The 25552-nt window shown below is 47.6% G+C and overlaps 1 protein-coding gene across 3 annotated transcripts in view; it reads right to left on the bottom strand.

The window, feature by feature from the left end:
• Positions 1-25552, bottom strand: part of pcca (propionyl-CoA carboxylase subunit alpha) — a 115009-nt gene that overhangs the window by 75813 nt on the left and 13644 nt on the right. For 2 of the 3 annotated variants that reach the window (XR_001965804.2, XM_018745068.2), the window contains exons 6-12: positions 24320-24373; positions 11566-11697; positions 8191-8227; positions 7516-7594; positions 3025-3127; positions 1778-1872; positions 138-288 (exon numbers count right to left, since the gene is read on the bottom strand). Coding sequence is in view for 2 of the 3 variants with exons in the window: in XM_018745068.2 (XP_018600584.2) it covers positions 138-288; positions 1778-1872; positions 3025-3127; positions 7516-7594; positions 8191-8227; positions 11566-11697; positions 24320-24373 (651 nt within the window). In the remaining variant the exon portion in view is untranslated. Of the gene's footprint in view, positions 1-137; positions 289-1777; positions 1873-3024; positions 3128-7515; positions 7595-8190; positions 8228-11565; positions 11698-13191; positions 13211-24319; positions 24374-25552 lie in introns of those variants that run through there. The other variant, XM_029256713.1, reaches the window with a different exon arrangement.

Genomic DNA, 25552 nt, shown 5'->3' with positions numbered 1-25552 from the left:
GGCACGGTCAAGCCAATCCCAGCATGCTGGCTGCCCCGAGAAACTCGGGAGGAACCGGGGGACCGGCTGACCTCACCCACATGATAACCAGAGCATCGAGAGCAGCGCTGCGGCAGAGCAACATGGCGGCGAATTACCTGGAGGCGGGTGTTCATCTCCAGAAAGTAGAAGTTCTTCTTGGAGTCGACAAGGAACTCTACAGTGCCGGCGGAGGAGTACTGCACGGCCTTCGCCAGGGACACGGCCTGCTCGCCCATCGCGCACCGCGTCTCGGGGTCCAGGAACGTGCTGCGGAAGGACAGCGGGGTCAGCGGCCACACTCCTGAACTCACGCAGGCGCGGGGCCGAGGCAGCTATTAGCGACTGGGAGTGCTGGAAGGGGCTTTTCTACTAGATATATTTTCATAACCTTCGCAAAGCAAGTCCCTCGTAACACCACTTGCAGGGCTGCAAACCGCAGCCACTACCCTCAGCCATCGGCACACGAAGCAAAGTCAAACAATCAAACCTCCTTGAAGAAAAAACAGCTAAAACCTTCCAGAACCACACCTTCTGCTGACATCTCCTGAGCAAGGTCAGGAGTCCAAAACAAAGACCAGGGGATGGAGAGCGAAGTGGACTGGTGTCCACCGCCAGCAGAGCGCAGCTCAGATCTGCTTTCAGAGAGCGGACGTCCCGGGAGTGTCTCGGTTCGGCTCGCGGGCGCACAACCAGCCGAGCGAGCCGATTTAGCACGCTGGAGCGGGCCGGGCACCCCGGCCCTTGACTGCAGCATTAGCGGCTCCATTCTATAGCCGAGCGGCTATGGTTCAGCTAATAGATTTCTAGTCTTCCTGTCTAAAGGAAGCCGTCACAGCCCAAAGGAGTCTTTTACAAGACACGCCACAGTCGAGTAAACAAGGCTGTAATTAGCGGCTTGTTCCAAGGCCGGCGTGGGGTGCCATGGGAAGAGGGCATGCCCCCGTGCCGTGCGAACCCCTCGGAGCAGCTTTGAGCAGTGGGGCCGGTGGGGGGCGGGGAGGGGGGGGTCTTGGGGCTCTGACTAGCTAGCACGTTTTCTTTTTTCCCTTCTGCAGAAAGACAACAGAAGCAAAGCGATCGTCTGGCTTCCGATGCGCACGGGGGAACAATGGCGGGATGCAAGGGGGTGTCGTTACACCGTTCCACGTGGTCGCGCGGGCCCCCGGCCCTCCCCTGAGCGGACCAGGTGCGGCTCACGCTGAAGGCATTTGGGGCGGAGTGGGTAACAGGGCTTTCTATTTTTTTTATGTTCTTGTTGTTGTTGTTCTGCTTCTTTCAAATGATTGAGTGCGCGCGCACACCCCACACACACACACACACACACACACACACACACACACACACCACTGCACCAAAGTCCACCTCCCACCCTGTCGCTTTCAGCAGACCAGGTGAAGGATGGGGCAGCTGGAGAGAATGAATGGGCTAGTTACACCGCGTGCCCTGCTTTAATTGGCACCCTTTTGCACGGCTTGAGAGATGAACGTTTGAGGAAACAAAACGGCTTATAATCAGTGAGGAAAAAGGAAAAAAAAAAAAAAAACACACACACACACTTGCCACTATTGAACTTGAAGTTAGTGGGCTGACAAGGGAAAGGTGAGTGAGCCCAGGAAGGAATGATGGTTCAACTGGGCAAGGAAAGAAATAGGGAAGTGCAGGGCAGGCATGGAACAAGAGGGTAATGAGGGGTGCAGAGATGAAAAAGGGTGACGAGCTGAGCTGGGCAGGTCAAGAATGGACGAGCAAGGCCTACCTTGGAGCCTCCTCCACCACCTTCTGGTTACGCCTCTGAATGGAGCACTCCCTCTCGTTAAGCCACAAGGCGTTCCCGTGCTTGTCAGCGAGAACCTTCAGCAAGACCACAGCTCCTGTTAGAATTTCTTCACACAAACTTAAGAAACAAACATTTCACTCTTTGTTGAAGCTTCATGGATGTAGTTCCAACTCACCACCAACCCAGAGAGGTTACGCTGATACACTCAACTAGTATGACCCATGCAGCCACCAAGACAGTATAAGGGCTGTCAGACTGTTGCCATTTTGGCCCAGGCACACAATACCGTAGTCTAACCAGGTAAATTACGCGACATACTGTTAATCTATACAAAGATACCCAGAGATAGAGATAAGGGAAGATCCTCGAAAGCGGAATTCCTCCGAATGTCACAGGCAGGCAACACCTAGATAAAAGAGGCAACTTTGCATCGTGTGCATGGGGGAGGGGTAGCGGGTGTCACGAACCCCCCGGCAGCACTGTCACACACTCAAACATGCTTCTGTCATGTTCCTTCAGCCCTCCCCACCCCCCGTCTCCAACCTGAGAATCTCAAGGCTTCGGTGTCAAACAGAGACGGCTCCACTCTGTAAATCTGAGATACGCCGTTGGCCACACTGACGCCCAAGCTCAAAAACGGCACAAACAGGACATTTCCTCTGCGAGGACAACTGCTCTTCTCCCCGAGGCTCGGCACATCACGAGTGCCATAAGCGCGTCATTTCGGAATTCACCCGCAACAGTTTATGGATTTACAGGATAACGGTGCACGTGAAAGACAGCAAAGGCCCGTCAAGATGGTCCAGCCATTTTGACACCTTCTCTCGGCAGTGACCCTAATTTTTTCACATCGATCGCTGAGTCATCGGCCCATGACTCACTGCGCAGCCTGTTGCTTAAAAGGAAAAGGGCCAAGAGGCTCAGCCACTTCCTTCCGAGGTTCACCGACACCATCGTTAGCCATCGCTTCGAACACTCCCAATCTCTCAGAAGGCTGACGCTCAGCTTCTGAAATCTGTATAAAAAGGTCTCACAACAGAGCATCATCTGAGAGGACAGCTGCTAGAGCAGGCAGCTTTCAAAAGCAGGTCCACACCCCAAGCACATCTGAGCTCCACACGCCAAGATTGTTCTCAGCTGTTTGTCGATCAGCAAGCAATGACAGTTATCGCAATACCTAAGCAATACCGGAATACGGTCACTGTTACAGCACGTAGAGAGCTCACCTGTATTTCTATATGCCGTGGGTTATCAATAAACTTCTCGATGAGCAGACGATCGTCTCCAAAGCTCGAAGCTGCTTCTTGTGAGGAAAAGCGAAAGCCTTCCCTGAAAAATAAAGAAAAAAAAAAAAAAACCACTTCAAAAGAACTGGTAGGGGAACATTTTGATAAAACATGAATTTCAAGTCAAATTTACCCAAGACTGACTTGGTGTGTAAAAGCAAAATAGTGTATAACCAGTTTACCATGAAGACCACAGGGAATGTGAACCCATCAGCTTGCACACTTACTTACATTTACATTTATTCATTTAGCAGACGCTTTTGTCCAAAGGGACATACGTCTCAGCAAAAGTACACTTTATGCATTACATTACGAGAAAGAAACAACAAAACAGCACAAATTATAAGTCCACTGCAAAAATAAGAAAGTATAATCAATAATGCACACTAATATACACTTTAAAGTCTATATCTAATAGGGCAGTAGAGCAGGAGCAATGCTCAGGGTTTATCTTGAATGGTTGGTGATGCACTTGTGAACAGTGTTCAGTGCACAGAGTCAGAAATCCTTTTTTGTTGGGAGAGAAATGTAAAAATTGGGGCTCACCTGCATAAAGCTAAGACCACTTAAGTGAAAGGCTCTAGCTCTACCACGCTGTTCTCTTTATTTCACACAGTTCCATTTTGTAAAAAGTAAAAATCTTCCTATCAAAAGGCAGCACAAAACTGATTGTGAATTTCCCTGCAGCCCTCAATAAAAGTATCGCCCTGTCCCAAAACTTTCTCACCGATTTCAGTCAGGTTCAGTGATGTACTGGGGGAAACAGACAAATTTGCCATTTAATTTTCCACTGACGCATCTAATACAACAGTTACTCAGAAGAAAGGCTTTCATCATAACCCGTTGTATTTTAACGTGGGGTAACTCATGTTAAAAGGGCTGCACTCGGAGGAAGCTGAGCTCAAACAGGACAGCAAAGACAAGGAATACCAACACCACCCCTTATGACCCTCCCCAAACACACACACACACACACACACACACACACACACACACACACACACACACACACACACACAGAGAGCCCCACCCCCCACAAACCCCACAGTGTGACAGATGTGCCTATGGGGGGAAAGCGTACGGCAGTTGACACCTGAACATGGCTCCTCTGGGCTCCACACATACCTGATTGACCAATTTTAACACAGTGAAGCATAAGCTAATTAAAAATCCACACTGGCATTGCTCAAACAGCAATCAATATGTTTAATTAATTAATCCATACATCACAATAGCAGCGAGCGGGATCTACAACTCACACGTCCACAGAAGATGACAAAAGAAATTAGCTCCAGCAAAACAGATGGCTAAATTAATAGATTTCAAAGTGTCTCACTTACAGCCGTGAACAGACACAGGTGATGTGTACACACTGCACATCAGAACCGAGTATCTGTCATTTGAACAGGACACACACTTTGTGCTGGTTACACAACAAAGTCATTAGCTTCCTGTGTATCATAGTAGGCACACTATTTCAAACAGAATTTGTATAATCCTGAAGGTTTTAAAAGTTAATACACAAATTAAATATGTAAATATTTCTAAGGAAGTTGGCTATAAATTCAATTTAAAAAAAAAAAAAAAAAATCAGCCAAGTAAAAATGGTGAGTTAGAGAGATGTATGCATTCTCTAACTGAATGCACTTATAAGAAGAAAATATCTTTCATTGCAATCATCAGATCTCTCCGATAAAGTCACGCTGCTGGGAAAAGAAGAAATTAAAAACCCAGAAATATTAATGTGGGTCACAGTTCTCAGAAAGCACTAATTTGTAAGAGTGTCTATGCTGGAAAAATGCCTTCAGTTAATTCCCACGACACTGTTTGTTGTAGACTTCACTTTTCTCAACAGACCACAACATTTACTTATTAACCGACGCAAAACATTTAGGCCTGCATCTGGTTTCCATGGGTTAAAAATGTTTCATGGACAGATAATAACAACAAATCACATCAACTGTAAAACCCACATACAAGCACTTTTTTCCCCATTTATTTATTCACTCAGCTGACACTTTACTCCAAGCCGTCTTACAAGGTGAGATTTGTACACTAAGTTACTCATGCTGATTTACATGGTTGTACAGCCGGGTAGTTTTTTTACTGTATTAATTCAGAATAAGCACCTTGAACCTGCATCCTCTGACTGCAAGGCAACAGCTCTAAACTATTGCACCTCCTGCAGCCCTACATTATTTTTAAAGCAAGCAAGACGCAGCATTAGAGTAAAGTACTGCTGTGTTTCACACAGGCCACGGGGAGATCAACGTAACGTAACTTGTAAATGTTTTTTTATGAAGACGACGGACTGCTCGGCACGACTGGGTGCACTCCATTGGGGGGTTCAGACAAAACCCCCCTAGGTGTCCCGGGGGGGTTTTGTCCTACACTCGCTCCACGGGAACACCGTCGTACACCGTCACACGGTTCCCCCCAGGGCCCTTGCTGCGAGACGCTTGGGATTGAGACCTGTAGCCTGCAGTTCGTGAGTCTGAGTCACAGGACAGGGCCCTTCGGAAGTGCTCAGCCCTGAAATGGACGCTGCAATCAAGTAAAACGGAGCCCGGCGGACAAGTGTAAAAGGGACTGATACGTGGATATGCCGGTTTCACCAAAAAAAAACCCCATTTAGTCAGCTGCTTTAGTGGTCCCTCTGAATTTCTATGTCTGCAGGGGTTCCCGCGAAACATCCAATTGGGCTCATTTGGAAACAGTAATGCCACAGGTCCTTTATCCACAGAGGCAAGAGATAAACAAACTTATTAAGGCATTCTACATAAGCCTTGTTGAATCTGTAAATTAAAAATGCAGCCCACAGATTAGATAGCAAGTCCACACGGTGCGGCGCTATCTCTAAACACTGCGACGGTGCCTCACCCCCGAGCTCCGCCCACTTTTCCCACCATTTACCTGATGGGGGTGGAGGGCCGAGCGTGAACGGGAGCGGCCATCTGGGGCCGGCTGGCCACTGCGTAAACAGTGACAAACAGGGCTGAATGGCGATGCGCTGATTTCCAGCCACATGTGAAACAACGCCGGCTGTTTGTCCTCTCAGCAGCCTCTCTGCCAGGGTAAACACTACCAGCAAGCCTGCTGTGCGCCGTTCCCACCACCAACCGGCCCAGCCCGGTCCTGCAGACCCCAAGAGACTGGCTCGGACCACCTTGACTCTGTCCAGCCAAAGGCGCTCCTCCTACGCGTTCATTGAGAGTGGGGGTTGGGTAGATCAGGGCAGCGTGACCATCACCAGCAAGAGAAACTCGGTCCATTCCAGCTCGGCATAACTGCCGGCCTGGGTACAAATAATCAAAGTGAAACACTGCTGTCACTGTTCTAAACTGAAGACAAACTCAAAAAAATCCTTCGTTCTGGAGTGACTTTCATTCAACTAATCAAGGCATCAAAAAGCTTAATTTACCCCCTGCCACACCATAAGGTACCCTGATAAATATGTGGTTCACTAAACAGTCAACAGAAGCAGTGAAACTTGATCTGTGGCATAACCTGAATGAACTTGGGAAAATTAGGGCACATTTTTGTATCACCTGATAATTACTGTGTCGCTTCGCCTTCCAGTTGTTCAGACTCAGCCTCTGTACTGTTGAGGCCCAACCAGCACAATAGTACCTGGGCTACGCATTCAGACACGGGTTTGAATCCGGCTGAGGCTGTGCAGAGTTTGCATGTTCTTCCGTTTGTGTGTGTTTCCTCCAGGTACTCTGGTTTCCTCCCACAGTCCAAAGACATGCTGAAGATGAACTGGTGACTCTAATTTACCCCTAGTAAGTGTGTGTGACTGCTCTGCGATAGACTGGCGTCCCATCCAGGGTGCACCTCATCTCATACCCTATGCTTCCAGGACAGGCTCTGGACCACCACGACCCTGAACTGAACAACCAACCTTTTCTTGATAATGGATGGGAAAGAGCAGCTGTTAGCATAGTGGTACGAGCCACTCCTACCTCCGGACCGAAAGGCCGCAGGTTCGAAACCCACCTCCAGATGTAGTTCCCTTGAGCAAGGTACTTACCCTACATTGCTCCAGCTAAATGAATAAATGTAAATGGATGGATGGACAGGGGAAAAAAAATTCATGTAATATTTGCATTTTTACTAAAATCATGGATTCTTAATAAACAGGTTTGAGCTCCGAAACTGGACCTCTTGCACCTGAAGCAACTCGGCTCAGGTGGGCCGTCCTTGAAGCACGCAGACCGCTGCTACACGTTAGGCTTTTACGAGTCTCTGCAGCGCACGGGCTCTTCATTTCTCTTTAATCTGCCCAAAAAGTTAGCCCAATAGACAGCGGGTGACCCGCGCAGGCCGTCCGCAGGTGCGCCCCCTCTCTGGCCCTGCGAGGACCGCATTGCCGGGCGCCTTTGATGCGGGGCAGAGGAGGGGGCCCGAGACTCCTGGACAGGGTCTCACCTGGTTTCCTCATCATTCCAGGCTATCCTCATGCCTTTCCCCCCACCGCCTGCTGACGCCTTGATCATGACGGGGTAGCCTGTCAGTGGGGAACAATTAGACACAAGTTCAGGCTTTGATCATTTGGTCATGTGAACATGACAGCTAACCATATGTCCAATATAATACTGGAGACAACAACAAACCAAACAAAACAAGGGGGAAAAAAAACACAAAACAGACTTTCTGAATTTTAAAAAAAAAAAAAAAAAAAACCTTGAGCGAAGGGAGGAGAGAAGGCGGCGGAAAAACAGAAGCAGGTTGCGCATTTTAATCCGAAAGCCGGACAATTTGCCATTACTGCATAAACATATTTTGGCATTCAGCGGTGTTTGTTTCAGTTACACTGTACCTAACAATATGCATGGCCGCCATCCAAATATTAAATAAACCATTTTAGATGATATTTGCCGCTGTCTTGGAAGCTTGCGAGTGAACATTGGAAGGAGGACAAGGCTTTTAAATAAAAATAAAAATTAAAAAAAAAAAAAAAAAAAAAAAAGCACGTCAATGTCTTAGATCCTTTAACATCCTCGGTTGACACGGCAAAAGGAGCTGTGGCCAGGAGGGTCGTCAGCATGGGCCGCCCGGCGACAGCCACGTGCGGCGTGGGAGCAGCCCAAGCCGGGGACTTACCGATTTCCCCGGCGATCCTCACCGCTTCTTCAGCATCCTGTGGGAGTGGGAAATGAGAGACAGCATTAGCCCCCGCCGGCCCGGGGTGCGTGCGGCGCAGCCATCGCTGACGCCTTGCATTACACCCCAAGTGACCCTTCCCATCTGGGGCTTTGTCCGGTTCACACCATCGGGAGGGACGCCCCCGAGTCCCAGTGAGCTCACGACGGAGCGCACAACTGGGAGCCTCAATCAAACCGAGATTAATTTAGCGGTGCCCGTGGCACACAAACAAAGCAGCCGGAGCGTGCGAGGGGAACGAGTGTTTATTTCAAGGGAGAACTGGCTGCCTTCCTGCCCAGGGGAGCCGCCAAAGTACTTCCCACAAACCTGCAGCAGGGGGAGCACCTCCTCTATTGTTTTACCACGATTCGCTCCATCCCCGAAACAAACAGCGGCGGCCAGGTTGGGGTGGGGCGGGATGCTGAGTCGACGTGCTGAGAAACCGCCGCGTATCAGTGGGTCCTTGGGGAACAAACTTCAGCGTTTATTACGACATTCCCCCCTCCCCCCCGGTGAGGTTCCAGCGAGGTGCTCATTTCCAGTGAATCCTCAAAGCCGCCCTCCTCTGTTTTCATTTCGTAACACAAATATTGCTATGTTAGCCAAAATAAGAGCTCAACCAAAATGCCTAATTAGTGCTGACATGGTGTGACTTAGGCAACGTTAAAACATTTAACGGGGGGGGGGGGGGGGGGACGACAAACAAATTCACGCTCCTGGCAAATGAACGCATTTGTGGTGGCGCCTTAACAAAAAAGGCAACAGAATCTTAACCGCGCTGCCAAAATGAGAGCCCCAGTCCACAGGTTTAAAGTCAGATGATGCTCATTTTAATTTCAAACCGAATTTAAGTGAAAATGACAAGACTATTCGTCTCCCTCCCCAAACGAAAACACTGCAAAACAAACAAAGCAGAAGGCTGGCGTTGGCGGTAATGCCTAGCAACTGTCAGCTGTTGGAGTGTGTCACGGCCATCAAGGCCCAGACAAGGGCCGAGCTGGGACATTAAAACGAAACCCGATCGCCTTTAAAGCGTTCAGCACGAGACCGTCTAAAAGCCGTGGCACTCGGGGGACCTTTAGCCGCCCTTCTCTTCAAAACCTGTGTCTCACATCCAACAGTGGAGTCTGACACGAGGGCCGGTAAAACCCTAGTAATGGCAGCGTTCGGTCAAAAGCATGGAGATGAAAGGAATTATTATTACCTTTAACGCTTCTTCAGCTGTCCAAGGTGACTTACAGCTGTAGGTTTGTACACTGAGCCACTTACAGTGATTTACCCATTTAGACAGCTGGGTAATTTTTACTGTATTAATGCAGGGTAAGTACCTTGATCAAGGGTGCAACAGCAGGAGTGGGGAATTTGAACCTTGGACATGGCGGTAGCTAAGTACGACGCCACCTGCAGTCCTAAATCCCACTATGGTGCGGCACTACGGTACACATTTACATTTATTAATTTCGATGACGCTTTTCTCCAAAGCGACTGACAGTGTTACGGTTACAATTATTTACCCATTTATACAGCTGGGTAAATTTTTACTGGAAAATTTAGGGTAAGTACCTTGCTCAAGGGTACTACAGCTGGAAATAGGGATCGAACCTGCAACCTTTGGGTCCAAATACTGATCCGCATTCTGCTTCAACCGACTGCGCAGAGTGAGGGAGGCGCCAATGCCCGCGTCCGCTGCCTCCGGTACAAGATGCGAATGTGCCGACGGGGCGCTGCGGGTTCCGCACGCTGGACAATGGGCGTCGTCTTTGTTCCGTCTCTCAGGGTTATGCGAGAACACTTGTGCTTAATAGGCACTCGGGCAGGAAGTGTTAAATCTGCCAAACGCAGACCATTAGGTCCTTTCACACCAAGTGCATCGCGAGTGTTGACTGATAAAGAGCGGCTATTAAAGCAAAGTAGGAAACTTAAAAAAGCCTTTTCTTCCTTCCTTTGTCAATCACACGTTATTTTGGAGACACGCTAAGCACAGGATTAAATAGACCTCTTCAGCCCTCCATTGGTCACCTATTCAGTCCTGGCCGAGACCCCCCTAGCCCCAAAGCGCGCTCTCTCACTTATCTGCGGCAGGAATGAAAGATGTAAAAAGGAAGTGAAACACTCTGTTGGACCATGGAGTTCTTAATGGTAGACATTTGGCTCGATGAGAGGTTATTAACCTTTCCTAGGCCTTGGCCCTCTTTAAGAATCAAATGAAAATTAAGTACCCCTCGCCGAAGAATGTCCATGAGTAAATTTGGAGAAATACCACACTGAACTTATTGCACTGAAACTTAATTAGGTTCATATATAATTATACCACAGAGTGTAATAACGTAGTAATATCTTTCGTTTTATTATACACACACTTATTAAATTGGTGTTATTGTCAAATAACATGGACCCCCTGAAGCCCATCCATGGATCCCAAGGGGCCCATGGACCCCAGGTTAAAAACCCCTGACCAAGGAGAGACGGTCAACGCATTGTGGGTCTTTCCAAGACATTCTTTCGCAAAAAAGGTTTAAGTCATTTTAATGAGCATTGTTGATAAGAAAGAACAAGCTGTACTTTTAAGAAAGACTGCGAAACAGTAAAAACCAAAAAGAAGATTACCTGAATGTGTGGTGGCAGTAGCGTATACAAAACAAACATATATATATATATTATATATAAAAAAGCTTCACCATTCTATGTCTATTTTATGAGTTTTTGTTCCCCCTACAGCCTACATTTGGAAAAAAGGTAAAGAAAATACATTCTTTTCACACTGTTTCCTTATTTCCTTGTTCTACTTTATATTTTCTTCCCTTAAGGTTTACTGGGTCTTCAGGGATACAGCAAGCTGTTTACAACCATTTCACAAAGGGTCATTATGCAAAATAAATTTTAAAGAGTAGTGATTTCACTAATTATACTTATTATGATAAGGGGGCAGTTGGCAGTTGGTAGTGTAGTGGGTAGAGCTGCTGCCTTTGGACCCAAAGGTCACAGGTTCTAGCATCACCTCTGCCTATAGTACCCTTGAGCAAGTACTTACCTTAAATTGCTCCAGTAAAAACTATTCAGTTGTATTAAAGGATAAGTAATTGTAGGTATATTAACAATGTAAGTCGTGTCAGATAAATGTGAATGGAATTTTAGACAGAGTGAAGGTGTGGGCTGGAGCAATGAGGAGGAAGAGGAAGGGAAAGAACAACTGCCACTTGACTGACGGCGCCCCAGTGGTCCGGTCACGCAGACCTGCCCCGCAGCCCTCTCCGAGTCCGCGTGACTGACGCAGGTCGTTTACAATCCGTAACGTACACGGCGGACCTGCCGCAGCCAACAGAGTGGCCTCACCTTGACCACCCCATCAAAGCCTGGGATGGTGTTGACCTTGGCTTTCTTGGCAATTAATTTGCTCTCAATCTTGTCTCCCATGGCTTGAATGGCGTGCGTGTCGGGTCCGATGAAGGTGACACCGTGGGCAGCCTGCAGAGACAATATAGCCATTAACTTCATCACTCTGCAAGAGAGCCTCTGAGTACACAGACTAAGACAGACACACGGCAACAATGGCGACTTCCACAGACCCACTTCCACCCTTTTTGACGTCAAAGGAACCATCTTTGTCACAGAGACGTTACTGCCATCTTTTCAGCAGGCACTTCTACCCAAAGAAATGTGCACAGCTCACCTTTTTACTCTTTACGCACTTTAGTCTTATTAATCACATTTGTTGGAGGGAGAAAAATCAAATCATTTCTTGTGTTGCCATGGCGATGCCAGCCATACTTTCTGCACTTTTGTCAAATTAATTCATCTTTCTTTTAACGCAGGAACGATGAATGCAGTTAATTACTGCCCCACACTTTCAGAGGTTAAGTCAACATCGCAGTCGGTGCCCCAGTCCCAGTCAGACATCGCCCAGCGGACACCACAGCAGACACGGAGAGACAATGGCGATGGGTTCCGTCACTCGTATCATGACTCGCTTTTTTGCATACATGCTTGACTGGGTGATCCCAACATTTTTATATCTTCTATGGAAAATTCACCACGTTAACGGGATCAAACAGGTGACTTACCAAAGGTCCTTGCAGAGTGACCCTGGGAGTTAAGGGAAAGAACCCTGACTGACACAGAAAAGGCAGCGAAAATGGCTGGATGCAACGCAGCCTTTCGCTCTTTGTTGACAATGCTTCCCGTTTGCTGCATTTGCCTGAGGGGTGTCAACAAAGAACGAAAGGGTGTGTTGCGAGAATCCCTTTCCCCTTCCTTCAAGTGATCCCAAACCGTAACCTGACATTAATTATCATGAACAATAGGCAGCATGGCAGATGAGGACTCCTATTTCCAAGATGAAGGTTGCTGGTTCAAGTCCCGAAGGGTTCCTGCTGAAGTATCATTATTAAAGGCCCAAAAAATCAACTGCAGCACTGAAGAAACACAGCTATGTGGAGAAAGAGCTGAACCCAGTGTGACTGAGCACTGCAATTTTACCAGGGGCGGGCAAGTCAAAGTTGACCCCTGCCGACCGCTACCGTGGTTTTCGCAGTAAAGGTCGGTGCGGAAGTGGTCAACAGTTACCCTCTTCCACATGTCTTTGCTCTCCGGGAGGAAATGGACAAGAACACAGGAAGAACACGCAAACTCCACGCACACTGAGCCGAATTTGAATCCAGATCCGAAGCCAGAGCTCAGGAGACGCGAGGCACCAGCGCTACCCGCTGAGCCAACGTGTCCTTTACCAGGGGAGCTCCATGTCTTCCAGCTGCTGCTCCCTCTCACACTACCAGGTTACCGCAAACAAGCGAGGTATGTGAAGAGGTGGTCCGGCACTCCGCCACTTGCTGGCAGCTCCCAAAGGGGCCGGAGTGTGAGTGTGCGAGAGCTTCGTAACGCGCCTATGTCTTCCACGCGTCACGTAACTGCAGCACGTTGCCGTTGAGGTGTTGTCAGATGACACCCTCCCCCCAGACTTACCTTCTTCCTCTTGTCTTATTCAAGACCGGGTCTTTACACAACAAAAGGAGCCCTTGGAACTAATCCTCACCAATCTCTTCTGCTTTCTTTTGCGTACCTCCAGGCGACACGGCGCACAGAAAGCTTCATTTGCATCCTTAAACCATACAAACTGTGGAAAAGGCCCTTTTAGCTGCAAATGTAATTACATCTCCATTTAAAGAGAAGAACAGGGGGTTCAAGAGTCCCGCTCTGATTGACGGCGATTCCTCTATTCTCCTCCGCTGTCCGCGGTACGAGGGACCGAGGAGGCGTCACCTCTGAGCTGTGTGACCACTTCAATGGAACAGGAAGTGGCGGCGGAAAGGAGGGGAAGAGCGACTCGGCGACAATCTCCTCTTAACCCCAGAGCGCCGATCCCTACGCCGCTCGCTCACAAACCCGGGCCTGAGAACGGAAGGTGACCGCGGTACCGCTGCAACCGGCCACTGCCGTTAAAAGGCTATAAAGGCTACGACCGATAAGGGTACGACAAGATGCTCCGCAGTACAATTATCTTTCACAAGTTTGAAATCAATGAAAAACCTCAACAAATTACTTCTGACAAAATGTCTGGCATCTACTATGTACTATTTTTTTTTTTTAAAGGGCCAGCTGGTGGCAAAGTGGTTAGGCACTTACAGGTTTTTTAAAATCTGAATCCAATCTTGATGCAGTACCCTGAGCAAGCTATTAATTTAGTGAATTAAAACAGTAAAAATTACCCAGCTATGCAAACAGGTAAAATTGCCAAGTAGCTTAGCCTGAAAATATTACATTTTAATACAACTTCAAGAAAAGGCATAAGGTAATTTACATTCACTCCTTCATTTAGCTGATGCAGTTCTCCAAAACAACTTTTAAGATACTTTACAATTATTTATCCATTTATACAGCTGGGTAACTTTGCTGGAATAGTTTTAGGGTAAGTACCTCACTTATGGGTACTACAGCTGGAGGTGAGACTTGAACCTGCAACCTTTGGGTTCAACAGCAGCAGCGCTAACCACTACGCTATCAGCTAACGAATGTAATGGTAATGAATGAATGAATGAGTGAGAATTTTACTGTCCCAAAATTAAACTGCATATAAAAAAAGGAGATAAGTAAATGTAACAGAAACGTAATAAACGCAGCGTGGAAAGTTCAGGTAAAGGGCAGGTAGTTTCAAAATGGTTTTTATAAAGCGCTTAGCGAGTACAACCTCCATATATAAAAACGACAGAGAGAGACTCGCCAACACCGCACTACAGCACGAAAACAAAAACTCCTTTTCAGCTTTGACCGCATACGGAATTTGGCCTTTATGGCATCACTCTGGGAATCATCGCTGGCCTTTTTCCCCTCGTACGCGCTGCAGTGTGGACGCCGCCGCAGCCGCTCCCTTCCTCCTTGGCAGAGCCATATTACTGCAGTTGTGTGCTGCAGAGGCCTGAAAACAGCTGCTTAATGGCTCCTCTAATAAACAGAACAAATCTCGAGCCCTTCGCACCACCCGTGCTTTGAAATAACCAGCGGAGGCGTTTCGTTCAGCACACCAACAAAATGTCACAGTTCCTGTGTCAGAATCCTGCTGCCTTTGACCACTTTGCCGAGTGTTCCTGCGAAGGATCACTGGTATACGAAAGAGACGGCAATCGTTACTCACACCATTTCTGCATCCAAACATAAATGCAAAGGTGGCACGGCGGATAGCGGTGGTGCCTCACGGCATCTGGACTCTGCTTTCAGGGGCGCTCCCCGTGTTCGAGTGGGTGGCCTCCAGGCGCTCTGGTTTCCTCCCACAATCCAAAGACATGAATTTCAGGTGAATTTGTGACTTTGCCTTTATTTTGTACAACGTGTGTTTGGGTGAGTGAGTGTGAGAGTGAGTGCCTTGTGATTGACTGGTGTCCCACGTAGGGCGTTATGTACCCTGCTTCACACCCTATGCTTCCAGGATAGGCTCTGAACCACCAAAACCACGCACTGGTCAAGTGGTTATTGATGGTGAGTATAAATATACTCCAGATCTTTAAAATTATAAATCTCACACACACACACACACACACAGTCTGAAACAGCTTACCCCAAGCAGGGTCGCGGCGAACCGGAGCCTAACCCGGCAACACAGGGAGTAAGGCTGGAGGGGGAAGGGACACACCCAGGATGGGACGCCAGGCCGTTGCAAGGCACCCCAAGTGGGACTCGAACCCCAGACCCACCGGAGAACAGGCACAGGCCAAACCTGCTGTGCCACCGTGCCCCCAATTATAAATCATGTATCAAAAAAAATCCAGAATGGCACGTAGCAGCTCCAACTGCTTGGGCATGTACGCCGGAGTTGCATCAAAAAATACTTTCAGGATTCCAGATATTAATGCAAACTTCCGTCGTGATGGATTAATTAAACTTCAAAAACAACAAGGAAACGCATAAATCTGTCTTTTGAAACCAAACGCTGATTCAATTCAGTCGTGACACATTTTGAACTGATCTCTTCTAAACATTGAAAAGAGCGCATATTAATTAATGTGATATATTCGTGTGTCCAATCCATATTTCGGTCGCCAATTCATCTCAAATTCCTCGGTGCCTTTCCTCAAGTGCTCCGTGGCAGCCTGGGAGATGAAAGGCGGCGAGACCGCGGCTACGGCGAACTCACTTGAGGTGCCTCTCATTTACCACGCCCGAAAATTACAAACAAACTTAGAGGGGTCCGTTTCCACAGCAACGGGAAAACAGTTTGTATGATGTTCCCCTCACAGTCAATGAGGCCGCAGCGCATCGCAGCGCAGATTGCTCTTCCGTGGCTCGTTACTAGGGGGGTATTTAACACCGACGCTGTGGTGAGACAGGAGCACGCAGATGGCTGCCTGCAGCAACGCCGCCACGTTTGAGAGCTCGGCTCCTCGGCATCAGGCTCCTTTTCAACACCGCAACACATCGCTTTTGCAAAAACGGTTCAACGTTTAAAATAAACAGGAAAAAGTATAGACAGAATGCAACAAAGAGTCTCAATGACACAGCAGTAGGAAGAACGACTAAATAAATAAATAAGACAATAATCGGGATGAGAACAACTAAAGTGGAGCCGGCAGCAATATCCCGGAAAACAGGAAGCAGCAGTGAGTACGGAGCCAATAACAAGGCGGGAAACCGACGCGTTAAGTTTCTTGTAACTCAATTAAGTCCCTGCTGGATTTTTCATATTTTTGACAAAGACCAAAAAAAAAAAAAAAAATCGTAATTAGGGATTTCTGAACGCGACGTGACTGAAGAGAAAAGGCCTTGTGGTTTAGGGGTAAACAGTCTTTTAGACGCTAATTTTCCCAGCAGGGATATTAAAAGTAGGTGGAGAGACATTTGGTGTAATAAGGAACGTTTCCGCCACGCCCGGATGCAGGCCCGCACCACGTGGCCCATCGGGTCCTCCACAGCGGTCGGGTCGGGACAGTGTGCGCGTGGGATTCGGACCGCGTGTTTAACAAGACCGTGGCTGCTGTGTGACACGCGCCCGAGGAGCTGGGCGACCCCGCTGCCTCGACCGCGTCGCTGAGGACGAGGCCGACAGGTGACCGTAAACAATTAATCAACATTCTGACGTGCCTCCATCTGCCAGGTCCGAGGCGGCGGTGAGCCGGGGAGGGAGCATGGGGGGGATGTCGGTGGCTGTCCGTCACGTCTGCGGTCCCTCCACGCCACCACTCAGGGAACTCTGGGAGCGCAGAGGCGGCTGCTGACAGATGTCACCTTCTGCGAGAGATACGCCGCAAACATACGCTTTTACCTTTGTCTGCACTAATGCATGTGTCACCGTCTCCGTGAGTCTGAAAGCTCCAGTGTGGGGCGCTGGAGTCTCCATCAGGGCCAATCACTCTCTCACACGCACGCACGCACGCACGCAGCCCCTCTCACAACTCCCCTTTTGTCCACCAGGCTTTCAGCTCTTTACCAGCACCAACAGATAATGACACATCGCATTTGGTTACATCTCTGTACTGTGCAAGAAACACGAGCCAAGCAAACAATACTAATAATAATTTTAAAAAAAAGGTCTAACATTCAGTGTGACAAACTGTGCAGCTGGACTGATTTAAGAAAAGACTAACAACCTGTGAACCATGCAATCACATCCAATTCCGCTGATTAAGAACGATGACATTATTAATATATTTCTGTGCAACGGAACATGTCAGCTTGGCGCAGATCAAACACGCCTGCCTTGAAAGGTTTTCGGAGAACTCAAACTCGCACGGCTAAAGCAGAAATCAGTCAAGAGATGCGTTTTCTGAGCCAGCTATCCCCTTCCAGTGCACTACAAGCGGTGGAAAACATTGCATAGTGTGTGTGTGATACTGCACCCTGCCAAACACTGAGTACTGCAGTAAATGCTCCGGTAGGGGCAGCAGGTGGCGCAGCGCTTAGAGCTGTGGCCTCAAAAACAGAAGCACTCTTGATCAAGGTACTTGCCATGAACTGATACAGTAGAAACACCAGAAAAATCAGATTAGCAGCACAGCGGAAACCGAAGACGTTTTAATAAGCGATTGTTCGAACTAACGTGACGCACGGAGTGACGGGTGTCCAGGAGACGAGGACTCTGCAGTGGTGTTAGTGGACACGTCCAGCAGGGCCTGAGAGCCACTGCAAGTCCAGGCGAGACTCTGGCCATCCATCATCCCGGGAGAGTCACTTTGACACGCGGCAATTGAGCGTGTGCTCAAACACGGCATTTCGCAAACGCATGAAAGCCCACAAACGCACCAAACACGTGAGCACGCACAAACACAACACACGCAACAAGCACGCGGGCAGACACACATCCCCAGGAGCACGCCTATCATCGCCCATCATCTCCCCACGGACAAGCTGTTCCGTGCACAGACTGACCGCTGCCTCTCTAAGTACATCGTGTTTCTGCACACCCCCACCCCTAAAAACAGCAGCAACGTGAATAAATTAACGCGAGAAGCCACAGGGAACGTGGAAAGGCGGCCGGAGAAGATGCCCCTGAGGATGTGAGGCACATATCCAGCAGGATCCCGGCACTAATCTCCTCCCGCAGAGGACAGCGGCCCACCAAACATTTTCTTTTCTCTGCTCCTCGGCGCATCACAATGGGGGCAGGTGGGCCACAGAGTGGGGGGGTAGGGATCTGCGTATTGTCCCCCCTTCACGTGGCAGGAAGCGAGGGACGGCCCACAAAAAGGTGGGCAGGGCACAGTCTTTAAAAGAAGATTACAGCAATAAATGAGCTCGGCTGAATGAAGCGGCTTACCTTTAGCGGGGGGGTTCGAATGGGAACAAAGGGAGGAACTTTGCTTCTAATTGACCTGCTGTTCTTGCGTTCCTCGAGCCCAGACAGACACACTTCCATGTGGAAATATTTGGAACTGGAACCAAGAGCCACACTCATTGCTGCGTTTGGATTTTTGGATACTCTATGCACACAAATCTGCAGCAGGGAAAATGTGACCTTTTCAGTTTCAGTTTCTCCTCCTTGCATTTTGTTATATTTACAAACCAAACCGATGCAGAGAGTGGCATTCATTACCAGAAACTCACAACAAATAAACAAGTATGTGAGAACTGTACCGGACAAACAATACAGAGCCAAAAAATGACTCCATAGCTTAGCATGAACTCCCTCTGCCCCTCGCAGCTGCTGAATCCCTCCCGAAATTCTAGAACCATCTCAACGCACATCTTTTTCAGAGCTGCTACTTCTTCCCTGCCCTCCTGAACAAAAAATGTACATCATGCCATCTGTCAAAATCATCTTTGTTATATCCTATCTTGCTCTCAATTCTAGTTGCAGCCGCTCATGTAATGTGCAATGTGCGTGTATCTGATTATCTTTGCTGTGAAATGCACTTCTGTTTACCCCGAGTTGTATGTCAGTTTGTGGAAAAGCCTCTGCTAAATTAATAAATATAAATACCTACATTCACACACCAAAGCTACTTAGTACAGCTAGTGTTCAGCTGCCAGAGCACTAGTAACAGGACTCAAATTATCAAGTGATTCAAAGTCAAGTATCTCCCAGAATGCAATGCCGCACCTTTTCTGTGTCTGAGAGCGTGGGCTTTGACCAGCACTGAAGAGTCCATCATCCACGCTGGAATATCTGCTTCCAAACAAAACATGCAGCATTTCCTTTGCCTTCAGTTCCCCTTTACAGGGAAGCCAAAGCCAACGGCCCAAATCGGGCTGTGCTGGACCTGCGCTTGACCTCATATGATCCAGCTGGCCAAAGCCTCGCGACATCTGGGGGGTTGTAGCTAGGAAGCCAAGGGGTAAAAGGAGACCCTCCAGGCCATTTCTGTGTGACGCCCACTTAGCGTTCATTTTTGCAGCCATAGCTGCAGAGCTGAGAATCTCACTCACAGCCCCTCGCACAGCTTCACCTCTCAACTCAAGCAAATGAGGTTTAGGGCCTTTTCAGAGAGTTTACCTGCAGCGTTTTAGGACCATGCTGTCCACTGCTATGCTGTTCACCTCACACACCTCCAGAACATCATCTTCATAACGCAACTTAATTCACTTAAGTGCTATCGACTCTTGCCGAGTATACATATGGTGCTTCCAGAAGGTTCCGCCCTCCACTTGTGTCCTTCGTGCAGACTTGGGTGTGTCCATCGTCACCGTTATCGAGTCCATCCGCCTCGTTCCTGGTCAGCCTCCTCTTCTTTTCCAATCATCGATGTGCCCGGTGTGACAACTTCAGCCTCTTCATTTGTTCCTCCAGTGGGGTTCTGGTTACATTTGATCCAACATCCACCAGCTTGTTTTCCTGCCTGTCCATGGTGTCCTTTAAAGTCCCGCACTTTGCCACTCCTGCCTCTTCAGTGTCCAGCTTTCACAGCTATACAGTGTTACTAAAAAGTACACGTGTTTACCGTTTTACTGACTTGTTACTGTGCAACTTTGTTCCTTCACAATGTAATTTACATATAAAGTTGCGTGCGCTCGCACACACACACCTTCAGTCTGATCAGGTTACGGTGCAATTTGCTCTGTGCTTTTTAAAAAAAAAAAAAAAATCCTGACTCAGGCTCACATTTGTCAAGCCTTGAGGGGAAAAGCGCTTTTCTCCTTCATTAAACTAATAATTCCTTAAGCCGGTGACCCCGCGATTTTTCCATTTGTGAACACTTTCCATGGCATTAAGGGCTAGATAAACCTGCTTTAACACACAAAAGATGGCCTGTCTCATGACGTGTGGCAGACTCCTAATCGCAGTCTGCGAGGATAAGGTGTGTAACGCACCGCTGTAAAAAGGACCGTTAAAGTGGAGCGGGACTGGAGCCCGTGAGCTCACCACATGTCAGCGTTTTCCCTTCTCCAACCTGTGACCGTGGCCCACAAAACAGGACCTGACTGACCAAATGGTTCCCAGACCGACACCGCACATAACTTTAAGGATGCTTTCGGTCCAAGATTAAGGAGCAGCACAGTGGCTCTCATACAGCAGCAGGACGCAGTTACCGTCACGGCTACGTCTACCCCGGTGCTTTCCGAACGGTGCGGGTCAGGAAAGATTCTCGTTCTCTCTGGCATCAATTAAACCTGCCTTTTTGCATCTGTGTGTCCACTGACAGGGAAATCTGTATGGATGGGGCTCTTTTCCATACCCACCAAAGAGTGAGATTTGTTTTTTTTTTTTTTTTTTTAAAAAAAAAAAAAAAAAAAATGTCCTGTGAGCAGATGCATCCACTTGTCAGGATGGAACCCATTAGATCAAGTAAATAAAACAAAAGACACAAGACCTTTAGACACAGGATTATCGACGCACGGCTTGCGTATCTGAATCCACCGTGTTGTCGGTTCACATCCCTTCAGTAGCTCCTATAGAAGTGACATTCAAAATGAATGAATGAACATATGAAATACACAGATCAATGTTGAACTCATTTTACAGAGCAGGAGACGAGTAGAGAAATAGTGCTGAAAGAGGGGAGTTTTGAGACTCTTCTTTAAAGCTGGGACTCGGCAGCTCCGAAGGACACGGGGAGCTCATTCCAATACATTGAAGGGAAAACCGAGAATCAGACGTTTGATTTTGGAACCACCGCGGCAGGATGACCGATGAGCCAGAGTTGAAGGAGTGAAGAGCTCTTGCTGAGGGGGTGCAGGTATCAAGGCTCTAACATGTTGCAATCAAAAACACCGGAGCCCACAAGACAGGTACTGATCAGAGTACTTGGAAAAAGTGCAATAGAATGAGGTAATACTTCACCACCACACGAACGGGAACCCGAGATAGAAGCCATCAGCAAAGGGTTTGCATGCTCTTCTCCATCTGTGTCATGCTCGGACGGAGCTCCTGTAACTGTCAGTAGCGATGATGACGACGAAGCTGTCATGAGGGAACAAACTCTTCCTCAGATGAGTGATGTGTGAACACAGAAGCATCGCTGTGGTCACAATGACATCAGAAAAGTCACTACAAACCAAGACCGTTGGACTCATGAAGGACTGAAAGACTTATTTTTGGTCCAGTATTACTCCTGTTCTTTTTACCCTTTATTTTTGCTGTCCAAGGTGAGTTGGTGTTTAGAAAGACCAACTTTAGCATCATTTACCCACTTATACAGTACAGTATTTTTACCGTATCAGTTCAGGACTAGTACCTTAAGCTTTCTACAGGTAAGGGTGGGATTCAAAGCGAGGATATCTCCAATCACTGCGCCACCTACTGGCACAGTGCCATACAGAACATTACCATTTCCGCTTTGCCTCAAGTGGGGAAAAAAAACACACTTAATACTTCTGATTCTTTGCCAGTACTCAGCTGCTGGTCATTTTAGTTTCCAATTAAAAAATAAATATGTATGTTTTCAAAGAGCTAATTTTGTTCCCCCCCCCCGTCAGATGACCCTTCAAGACGTTTCCCTTGGTGTTTTTATTTACCCCCAGATTTGTGTAAATTAAGTTCTCACCCTGCCAGTCACACCTTTAATTAAATTAAAACAACAGTGCTAAAGTGGTTGACAGTCGGAGCTGAGGGGGAGGATTCCCCCAACTGGCACACAAATGGATCTGAATATTCAGCTCCTTCCCCCACCACTTATCAGCCATTTATCTCCAATCATATTTTATTATCGTTTCCCTCGGCGAGCCGAAGAACTAAGTGATCCAAGGAGAAACATCTTCACCTGTTTTTTTTTTTTTTTTTTTGGAAAACATTTTAGGAAAAAGTTCATTTTAAACTTTAACTCTGCAACATCACGTACATCTGTAATACCGGTAAACACATATATTTTATCCCAAGTTACCCATCTCTCTCCCTTTTTTCCCCCTCCAGCACTCATGTCAAGAAGGACGGCAGCCCTCTGTTCACTCGCTCCTTCCCGTTCCCCACATTACATATTGATTTTAATGGAAACAACACACTAATCCAAATAAACACCATGTCAGCGACCCATTCAAGCTAAAGAAATATTTGCACAGCATGATACGTAGAGGGAGCCGCGGGGCGACCGCTCTACGGGCTCTCGGGCCCCTAGGGGAAAAATGTCAGGGGAGGAAACGCCATTTACATTGCGCCGACTTGCAGCAAAAGATCAATACGTTTTCCACCAAACTGGCGGCATCACCAGGATGTGAACTAGGCCCCGGACCAAACGCCGCCATCTCGCCGACGTTTACCATCAAAGCAGCTTCACGTCCGCGGTTGGCCTTGGAGGAGAAGGTGGGAAACAGGTAGTGGAAATGCAGGGTGCCATTTGGCGGCGTGAATTTTACACACAAGTGACAGCGCACACACTAATCCCGTCCACCCAGCAAGGCGTTTTCTGTGCTCATCGTGGCAGACAGACCAAAGAAGACGGTATCTTGGGACATCAACCGCCATCCCGCTATGGTTCAGCCTGAAGCCTACAGAGAGACATATTACAGCAAACACCATGCTACCTGCCACCCCTACAATAACGTACACATGTATACAGCCTGGTACTCTTACTGGAGTAGTGCAGGGTAAATAACTCAAATGCTAATACAGTGGGAGGGGAGTATGAACCAGAGATACTTTCAGATTGGGAATCAACAGCCCTCACTACTGCTGTACCTGCTGCCCTTGAAACCCCAAAATGCATGTTCCTCTTAGAGCCACATTCATTCTGTACAGTACCTCTTTCACTAGGAAATACCACATATACTCCTGGGATAAGATGACAACGACAGAAGGGTTTTGCTTTTTTTTCTTTTTTGGATAAACGTCTGGGACTTCCAGGAAATTGTCCATACCCCATCCCCAAACGAATGGCATCATTTAAAGGCACAAAATGGAGAAATACATTTCAATGTGTCCTTTAGAGTGGACAAAAATTAATGGCTGGGTGCCAGGAGCTTCTTTTACACTGGTCATAAAAGCCAGGCCATTTATTTATACATTTCTTTGGCAAAAAGGTCCTCCTTTAGGTGCGTGTCTAGAGCTTCTAAGGCCTCAGGTACAGAGAGCTGAATGGATTCAGGGTGGAACACTTTCTCTCTGCATCAATGAACAGTTCCGCTCAAAACGGATCATGAAATGGAATTGAAGCCTTTCTTCTCCCAAGAACTGAAATAAAAAAATGCTTAATTGCTCACCTTTAGATCACGGTTACAATTCTTTAAACAAGCATTTAATAAAAGGAACCCTTTACACACACGAGACACTAAACAGTCCAATTCAGTGGCAGTCTGCAAAGACCAAGACGTGAGGGCCGAAGAAAGTGACTGATTTAAACCGGCTTTATTAAAAGTAAATCCCCAACCTCTCGAACAATCTAATAAACAGCTGACTCCTTGATCCCCAATAATTAGTGAAACCTGGGATATTTTAAAATGAATATGCAGTAAATGTTTCAGCAGGTGCTGCCTTCTCCCCAAACCAGACACAAGAAACAAACTGGCTGTGATTCTCAAATAATTAAAATGCAGTTAAATAAATCAGACAAAATATTTAAAAAAAAATATATGGTCCAAAAGCAAAGATTTAAATTAATAAATAAAAAATAGTCTGGCTTGTCTCGCTAGAAAATGTTCATTTTCAGCAGCAGCTTTCCCCCCCCCCCCCAAACCCCCCCAAGATGCCCTCTCATCATTATACACACACACACACACGACGAAATTAATTCTCACTTACCAGTCTCCGGGCAAATTCTTTATTTTCTGACAAGAATCCGTAGCCTGGGTGCACCTTCAAAAACAAAATGCGATTTTATTTCATTATTTATCTGACCTGTAAGTAGTAGTAACTTACTTCTAAGTTTTCAGCTCAACCTTGTGTTTTCTGAAACAACGCACGACAAACCTCGACGGTGTGTTTTTCTATAGTGTCCAGGACGAGTTACTCACAGACCCAGATTAATACTTTTTATTAATTGCATATCAGTTTCCTTCTGGTATAATTGCACCGCTTATGGAACATAGTGCAGTTTAAGATCAGGCTTTTGGACGCAACGCCGGATTAACGGCTGTTCATCTGATCCGTCGGCCGTTAAACATCAAAGCTGAACCTTACTCTTTTTTTTTTTTAACCATACATGCCTCTGCCGTGGGGTTTCCTTCTGCATAAGGGCACCAGGAATAATGTAGCAAAAAAAATGCTGTATGACTGACTTGCAGTCTTCCACGTTCCAGCCCACCTCCCATCTCGTCCATTTATAACTAATGGCGGTGATTTGTTATTCTTCCAGCATTCTGTTTACCCGTGTCGTGCGCAGAAGTCTTAGTTCAACACACTTAATATTCATCAAGAACATGAAAGGCGAGGACAGTAAAAATTTCATACGTATTACAGCCAGGCAGCGTAATCTCAGTTAATGCAAGTCTCTCCTAATTCTCTCATGCGCTCAATTGCCCCCTGCGGTGTTTTTGTTGTTTCCCGTTTTGTCAAATAAAATGTGTGCTTCCCCGAAATTCCTCCTGCGAACCGCTCCTTTCAGAACGCAAGCCGAGGGGAGCGCCGCCACCTTCTTAATTTGCCATCTTTTTCTGTGAACCAACCGTAATTATGGAAAACTACAACTGCCCATCGGTGGCGGGACTCCGCACACGTTCGTTTGGGTTCGAGGCGTGCGCGCGCATGCGTGCTGGCTACGTGTCCACCGCTGCGCCACAGCTCACGGGCCTCCCTAATTGTTCCGTGTCTCGTGTTGAATGTCACAGCCCAAGCAGGCCAATGACAGCGGCTCAAAAGATCTAACGGGCAGCGAACCACCAGACTTGCGCGCTCGCCGCCATTGTCCCCGTCCCTTTTTTGTGTCCATGTTGGGTCTCCCTTTCTCCGCCTCCGTCTTGTGAAGGGACTCGGATTTGGGCCGGGGCCCGAGATGTTCCCCGCGGTGAAGGCTGAATCCAAGAGCCACCTGCAGCA

This window comes from Scleropages formosus, chromosome 12, assembly GCF_900964775.1.
Source record: "Scleropages formosus chromosome 12, fSclFor1.1, whole genome shotgun sequence".
In the NCBI taxonomy this organism is placed as follows: domain Eukaryota; kingdom Metazoa; phylum Chordata; class Actinopteri; order Osteoglossiformes; family Osteoglossidae; genus Scleropages; species Scleropages formosus.
The sequence above is the reverse complement of the archived record's forward strand: the minus strand, read 5'-3'. Positions and strand labels throughout refer to the sequence as shown.